Here is a 7880-nt window from a genome sequence, read left to right on the forward strand (position 1 = left end):
ATTTAACTATTTAATTTAAGTATATTTAGTCGGGCAGCAGCCGCGTGGCTAAGAGTTGTATCTTGAGGGCCTCTTTTAAATTCTTGAGACTTTGCTCTCGTTTGCCTGGATACGCTGTATGTCTCCCATGGGAAACTGTGCCATTGAGGTGAAGAGATCTTTGTCACTATACTGTTTTCTTCGATAATCGAATACGGCAGTCAGTATCTCGAGCGCCGTATCTAGTTGGTTCAGTTGGACAAGAGCAAGCGAGTATAAAATGCGACTGCCAAGGTAGCGAGGATCTTGTGCGCCGAATAGTCTCCGAAAACCTGCACAAGCGGTTTCCTGCGTTTTCGCACTTTGATTGAAACGAACCAACTGTAACTCAGCAGAGCCTCTAGAGTTGAGGGTCCTGAATAGCGTTGGTTCGTCTTTTCCAAGCAATCTCTCTTGGATCTCAGCGATGGCCCTAAGCTCCAAGTTTGCCTTGTCTGGAGCTTCAAGCTCCAACAGCACAGTCGCGTTGTCGGATCTCACTCGAAGAGTCAGAGGAGTTTCAGAGCCGAGGTCATTCTCCAGCCCTTCGACTGCCTGAGCAAGAAGAGGAATGGCTTTCAGAGTTTGGCCAATGTCTCTTTGAAACCTGATATTTTGCAACAAGGCAAGCCACTGCAAGAGCTTGTCTTGTCCTTGACGCCGCTTGAAGAACTCACTGAGCTTTGTGTATGGATATATCAAATAGTTCTCGACCGAGATTTGATTCTGCTTGGATGTAGGAAGGTCTCGGTACCATGCCTTCAGCTGTAAGTTCGTGCGTCGAATGTGATTGTAGTCGTTTTTACTCTCCAAGAGTGTATATTCGGCCCAGTAGGCAAAGTTCGACACGTGCAAGAAATTTTGCGCAAGCTCAAGCAGTCCGTATTCAGGATCATCGATGGCTGTGAGGTGAAATGCCCAGTTCTTTTGCGCATATTCAAAGGATACCCCTTTGGAGGGAGGTTGAGCCGTCCACTGCATATTCAGTAGCTGTAATGCCAACCCGCGTGTTGTAGACTTCATGTTGCGGTGCAGCAGTCCTCCAATTCTTTCCTCTGACCCATATCCAGCGTCGAGTAGACACAAAAGGCACTGTTCCGCTAGCTTGCTGTGCGATTCAAAAGATGTGATAGAGACGAGAGCTCGTGTTTCGAGGGCATGCCGGCTGAGAATCTCACTGCTTTGGAGGCAATAGTCACGTACCGAGCTGTGCATGAACTTTAGTTTGCCGTCGTCCAACTCGATGAAAGGCTGGCAGCGATAGGTTATGAACTGTTCAACTGAGTCGCCCGCAACCTCCAGTGACGCCGGGGAAAAGCAGCGTCAAGCCATCAGGAAGCCGCAGGGGACAATTTCGCCGTATACCGTTGGCCTGCCGGCATTGGGCGTACAGGTGAGCAAGGACTTCGGTTTGGGCACCAAGGATGAAACTTATATTTGAGAGGGTGGGCAAATGGTTGGCGGACCGTGTGCGTTGGCAGAAATACTCGTGGATCTACAAATCGGGCTGGATGAGGGTAGCCTCGGCTTTTTAAGGCAAATTTTGGCGGGATGGGCTTCCTACAGATGATCTAAGATGTTTTGGTAGGTACCTTAAAATTGCCTTCTTCCGCCATGATTAGAGTAGCTGCGCTTGCTTGTTGAAATCTGTTGTTCGGCCCCTACAATCCTGACAAAGATGCACGACCGCCGTTGATCGAGCCACTATCTCATCTGCACCGAATCTCTTGCAGTGCAGCACTGTATTTGGCTAGCCCAGTTTGTAGCTTAGCGATGGAGGCAATTGTTGTTCAAGGCAAAAGCAGGCTGTGGTCATTGGGGTACCACACCTCCACACAATCAGCTGCGCTACTCCTGCATGTAATACGCATGGCTATATAGTCTAAAGTGATCATATGATATGTGTCATTGCGCCATTTCCTGATCTCTGGGCCGCGGCCAGGACGCGGGATGTTGGTTTTTGGGTGCGATGTTTTGGGTCTTTTGTGGCCGAATAAACACTGCATCGTTGTTTCAAGAACGGGAAAAGCAAGCATTGACCAGGCAGATCTTGGCTCGTATTTGAGTGAAAGCAAGGTAGTCTTGTATGATGCGGTACGTCACCTTAGGCAGCAGCAAAGGAAGCTGTGCCGCTTTCCTACAGAACGGACCTAATGTTGGTGTGCGATTTCTTGCACAGGGCGAAACCGCCAAGGCTGGCTGACCGGCCTGACGTGCAGCCCATTTTTGTGTTTGGAAGAAGCATCCACCGTCAATCATCAAACGCAGCCTCAGCATCGACTTATCTGTGTATCACACCACAAAGCCTTTATTGTTGTTTCCATATTTACTAGCATCCGTGTAGCGCTGCTGTTCACCGAGCACGTCACACGGAGCTATGGTTCTAGACATAGCCCAGGATGCGCCACGCAGCCGTGTATCTCGAAGGAATGAACAGAGTGAGCAATTTGGACCTGTGAGAGTCGCAAATCGGCCTGCGACTCTGTTAGCCCTCCTGCTACCAATGTATCTTGCGACTGCCTGCTTCACCTGTGCGACAGTACTGGCTGTGGATAACTCGCAACCAGCTTGGCGTGAGATCTTGTGCCACGAGATCGAGACGGAAGAGGGCTGCAAAAATATCATCTCCCAGGTTTTGAACGCCAACAATTGGTCTGCAAATTTCTTTGGTGAGCCATCACTTGGTTTTGCACGTGCCAGGCCAGCCTCATCGAACGCTAGCAAATAAAGCTGCACAAAATTCCCAAGTTGACAGCTGCATCAGGTTTGGCCTCTTCAGTTGCGTTTTTCATGTTAGCCAGTGCCTCTAAGTTCTCTGCGTAAGTTCTCAAGGCCTTTTTGGAGGGTGGAAAACGTCCTATCTGGCCCGAGACCGCACCCCTTGGCCCATCATTCTGATCGCAATCGGTTCATAGACTCGATACCACCAAATCTGTAACCCTTCTCTCAGCTTTCAGCAACTCTTTACCACCGATAAGTCTCTGTTGTGCGGTATATTACGGCTCCAAAGATAATCTAAAAGCGTGGGTAATTTTGTCAAACTCGTTATTCTTCCTCGGCGGTGGGCCTTTCACCTGCACAGCTTTCAGATATGCTCTCATTTCTGGGCTTGTTGAGAGCACATTCCCTCCATCAAGGTGAGTAATCTTTGGCACTCCGTGTACATGTTTCTGTCAAGATTGGCTTTTCACTGACAACATGACTCCTTCGAAGCACCCCTCGGATGTATGTACTGGCGTTCCAGTTTGATTCTGGTGTCCAAACGCTGTCCCGTTTTTTGACATCCTACCTTTCTCTTTTCATTGTGAAATTCTTCGGCATCCGTATACCGCTGCTCATTTCTGCCATGATGACGGGTCTGGGTTGTGTTGCCTTGTGGCACCTGCCGTCGGACAAGTCAACTTGGAGAGAGGATAGACCGTCCGGAAACCTTCACAACACAATTCAGACTATAAGGACCAGGTTACCGAACCTCAAGGCCGGATTCATTCTGGTTGTCACCCTTTGCCTTTGCCCACTATCAATAGGAGGTGGGAACTTTGCGTTTGGATTCATGTCCTATCGGCTCTCATTGCACCAGGACCACGACAGACATACTCGAGAAGCCAAGGTCGTCGGCTCTTTGGGGACGACAATCGTATCCCTAATGTCAATGTCTGGTTCATGTACCAGGGAAAACAGGGTGCCAACAGTTTACTTTATAACCTAGGCCTGACAATCATGAATGTCTGCCTCGGCATCTCGGGAGCCGCACTATTCATCGGCACATCGTCATTCATATCATTGACAGCCGGGTACGCTCTCATAGAGATCGGCCGACAGTCCTTGACACTCATGAAATCCGTTTTGGCTGCCTGGCTGGTACCTGTCGACCAGGAGGAAGAAGAGGGGCCTCAAGGAGGTGATACCAGGCCACTTCTCGAACCAAGAGATTTTCCAAATTACGGAGCAAACGGTCACACGGCAGGGCCCCAAGACGCTGTGGAACAAAATTCGGAGTCATCGTCTTCTCCAGGTCTTCTCTCTGGCATCGCAAGCCATGAGGCAGAGGAAAAGCGGGTTGTCATTCCTCAGCGGAATACTGTGCGCGAACAGAAGCGACTCGTCGGTTTCGGTATCGACGTCCTCCTCGAAGCCGTGCCCAAGCTTGCAATAGGGCCCACAATGCACAGTCTACTACAGCTGCAGAAACAGAGCTCATGGTGCTGGCCGTATGTTTTCGTGGCTGCCTCTAGTACACTCGCACTTGTCTTCTTGCTAGCAGCTACCTGGTTCTCGTGCTTGGAAGTGGAGGCCAGTGACAGCTATAGCAACTCCAGCGAAGTCACAGACCAGCAGGAGGGAGAAATCTAGACCGCAGAAGAATCCGCAGTTTTCAAGCTTAGAGCAATAGATAAAATTCGGGGTATATTCAGGAGGAGTGATTATTATGCTAGTATGTTCGCAACACGCCTCGCTGCAGAGCCTGAAAGCAGGTCACTGAATCGCTATACACAATGCGTGGTAGGAGCAGAAGGTTTAAAATCATTTCACTTTAGGCAGCTCGTACGCTTAAGCACTGCGAACCTCGCGTTCCTCGCGCTCGACCTCGGCAACCTTCTCGGAGCGGTCCGCAACCTCCTGGAGCTGGGGCTTCAGGACATCAGCAGCCTCCTGCGAGAACTTGCGCGCGCCGACGCCGTGCTCGAACAGCAGGTCGAGCTCGGAGTAGGTCAGGCCCTTGGCCTCGGGCATGCGGAAGAAGGTCCAGACGAGGAAGAGGGCAGTGATACCGGCCCAGAAGAAGCCGCCCTTGGCACCCCAGTTCCAGGCCTTGCGGCCGACGATCTGGGGCATGAGAGCGTTGGTGATGAAGCCACCAGCGTTGTAAAAGGCGCGAGCAAGGGCGACGGTCTTGATACGCAGGCGGGTCGAGGGAATCTCGGCGACGATGGTGTAGCAGGCAGGGCCGACGGAAAGCTGGAAGGCAAAGACCATGACAATGACGAGAACACCGACAGCCCACGAGGTACCGGAGGTCTCCGCAGGGATGCCGAGGAAGCCCATGATCATGAGGATGGCGAACATGGCCGAAAGACCGCCGAGGTACATGGTGCGACGGCCGAACCACGTCATGATGAACCAGGCGAGGATGCAACCGAACAGACCAATGCCGGACTGGCCAAGGCTGAGGGCGTAGCTGTGCTTGGTGTTGAGACCAGCCTGAACCATGAACTGCACACCGTAGCCCATGAATGGAACACCACAGAAGGATTGGGTCATCCAGGTGATACAGGCGATCTCGGTACGGCGAAGGTTGCTGCCGCGGAAGCAGTCCCAGTAGTGAGCGCCGGTGCTCATCTCCATCTCAAATTGGTTGGTGACGCGCATCATCTCCATATGAGCATCGAGGTCAAATTGAACACCGCTCTCGGGCTTGGTAAGCCTGCGAACAGCCTCCTTGGCCTCCTCCATGCGGTTGTGGCGGACAAGCCACCAAGGGCTCTCAGGAGCGAAGAAGGTACCAACAATGATGGGAATGGGCCAGATCTATTCCTTGTTAGTACTGTTGCCTCGATGGTTTGGGATCGAGCTTACCCATTGAATGGCGAAGGGGATACGGTAGCTCCACTGGTCAGTACGGTCGATGAAGCCGTTCAGGATGCCGACAGCGATGAACTGGCCGATAACCCAGCAGATATTGATCTATTGCAGTCGTGTCAGTCTCGAACAATCAAATATTGCTCAAGCACAAACTTACCCAGGACGTCATGTAAGCTCGAAGAGCGGTAGGGCAGATATCAGCAGCGTAACTGTGAGCAAGTCAGCAAGGTCTTCGTCGTTGCTTTGACCGAATTTGAGATACTTACGTGACAGCAAGAGTCTGGAAGATACCCCACGGGATACCCTGGATGAGGGCTCCAGCGAGGAACATGGGGAGACCGTTGGAGAAGAAGGGGATGAAGATGGCGCCGATCATAGCCGTCATAGCAATAATCATGGTTTTGCGGTACCCGAGCCACTCAGTAATGAAGCCGTTGATGATGAGGCCGATGATGGATCCGACCTGAACACCGTTGCCAATGATCGTCTGCCACTGGGCCGAGATCAGAGGGCCGTTCTCGTCAACCTGGTTGCCGTAGCGTTCCATGAAGGTCGGGTAGGCGTAGAAGCTGCTCATCAGATGGGTATCGTATCCCTAAAACATAACGTTAGTGCGAGGATACGTTGTAGGGCTGGCAAGACTGAGACCAACCTCCATGATGATAGATAGCGAAATGACGAAAGAGAACAGGATAGCCTTGGGCCAGAAGCGGAAAGTATCGCGAACGCTCATCTGACGCTCATTGTTGAGGGCAACATCCGTCTCGTTGCGCTGGCCATGGCTAACCGTCGGAACGGCGGCCAGCCCGTCGCTGGGGCCGAGATCCTTCTCCTGGGACATGTTGAAGAGACCTTTTGTCAGAGTATCCTGCCAGTAGGAGCTTGTTGCTTGATGACCGGTTGATTAAAGGGCGGCTGACTCAGAAGCATCGTGAGTAAAATGACGTGTGGGCGTGAGTATTATATAGTTGTTCACGATGGGGAAGCCAAGTTGGATGCCATGGCCCATTACAGCTTCCCAAGTCATCACGGACGAATCAAGAAATCGCAGCACTAGCAGATCGAACAAGTCAATCGACTGACAAGGGATGGGAGGGTCCTTTCGTCAAACCGAGGAACTGGAGTGCGGAGATGTGACCTGAATCGGGTAACCAGTTGGGCCTCAGACCTGGAGTGGCCTCCACGACTCAGGGTCTGGACACCCATTCTCTGTCGAGTAGCTCCTTGGCTCTGTTTCCATACCTGCCTTGGGGAACCCATGGGGATGAAGGATGCGGTGCACCAGATGGCGGGCATGCGGGCGATGTGGAGGAGAACCCGTTCACCACGTGCAACTACCGATGTTCCTCAATTCCGCAGTGAAGCCCGGAGCCGAGTGCTGGTTGGAGAGTTTTCTCCGTAAAATTTTCCGTGTCGCACGATGAGCGAGAGATATGCAGATGAAGAGAAAGCCGGCTTGAGCCGCGGCCAATATGCAGTGCGAGTCAAATCGAGTCCCAAAGGAGGATAATCCATGAGGTGGGACCCCGACCAGCGCAAAACTTCTCCGCTGGTTTCCCGCCCCTAACCGCTGAGGGGTTCCTCTCGCGTCTTCTTCAGGCGGGGAGACAGGGATCCCATTCGTCTGGGGATGTCAACGCAATCGGAAAAGTGATGGGGCCAGTCGGGGTTCAGCCCCCGGTTCATACCATGACCACCCAGAGCCTGGCACCGCGTGCGTCTGGTTTGCGGGACACCTCGTCCATGGACGACCAGTTTTCCGTCCAGCATCATCATTGTGTGTCTGTGCCTGACCAACACGCCCGCTGGGCTGGATCACTTCATCATCAATCCTGCTTCCGTCCCCTGGTGCTAACCCCCCCTACCACCGACGACTTGGGACACCGTCCCTTCCCTGGGCGCGGAATGCGGAAGCCCTCGGCCTGTGCCGCGTGCCGGTAAGACACTCGCCCGAACTCGCACCAAGGCCTTGATGCCGGTTGCTTTTGCCTCGCCATCTCATCACCCGAGCACGGCCTGGAGGCATTCGAGTCCACCCTCCACATGTCGATCACCTGGACTAACATGTTCTGGGTCCACAGGAGTCGTCGGCGCAAATGTCAGACGAAGGATGGCCGGCGCGCATGTGTGCACTGCGAGGAGAGAGGCATACCATGTGTCCAAGGCCCGCCAGAGGCGCTACTATGACCAGCGTGCTCACAACGCAGCCAGTACGTCGCAAGCGCTGACCCGAGCGGATCACGAGTGCGTCGTCCCACACATGGTGATGGGTTCAGCCC

The 7880-nt window shown here is 52.8% G+C and overlaps 3 protein-coding genes across 3 annotated transcripts in view; 2 read left to right on the forward strand and 1 right to left on the reverse strand.

The window, feature by feature from the left end:
• Positions 1 to 3216: 3216 nt before the first annotated feature.
• Positions 3217 to 4371, forward strand: VDBG_07648 (predicted protein; the record flags this gene model as incomplete). The annotated part of the gene is made up of 2 exons (XM_003002143.1): positions 3217 to 3243; positions 3691 to 4371. The coding sequence occupies 2 exons, from the start codon at positions 3217 to 3219 to the stop codon at positions 4369 to 4371; spliced, it is 708 nt and encodes a 235-aa protein (XP_003002189.1).
• A 198-nt stretch (positions 4372 to 4569) lies between these two features.
• On the reverse strand, positions 4570 to 6442 carry VDBG_07649 (maltose permease MAL31; the record flags this gene model as incomplete). Its single annotated transcript, XM_003002144.1, has 5 exons — positions 4570 to 5547; positions 5596 to 5703; positions 5759 to 5810; positions 5868 to 6196; positions 6254 to 6442. The coding sequence occupies 5 exons, from the start codon at positions 6440 to 6442 to the stop codon at positions 4570 to 4572; spliced, it is 1656 nt and encodes a 551-aa protein (XP_003002190.1).
• Positions 6443 to 7290: 848 nt separating this feature from the next.
• Positions 7291 to 7880, forward strand: part of VDBG_07650 (ZnF3) — a gene marked incomplete at both ends in the record, with an annotated part of 2264 nt that continues 1674 nt past the window's right edge. The window contains 2 exons of the mRNA XM_003002145.1: positions 7291 to 7315; positions 7683 to 7811. Coding sequence (XP_003002191.1) covers positions 7291 to 7315; positions 7683 to 7811 — 154 coding nt within the window. The remainder of the gene's footprint in view (positions 7316 to 7682; positions 7812 to 7880) is intronic.

Source organism: Verticillium alfalfae, genomic scaffold (genome assembly GCF_000150825.1).
Source record: "Verticillium alfalfae VaMs.102 supercont1.10 genomic scaffold, whole genome shotgun sequence".
NCBI classification, from domain to species: Eukaryota; Fungi; Ascomycota; class Sordariomycetes; order Glomerellales; family Plectosphaerellaceae; genus Verticillium; species Verticillium alfalfae.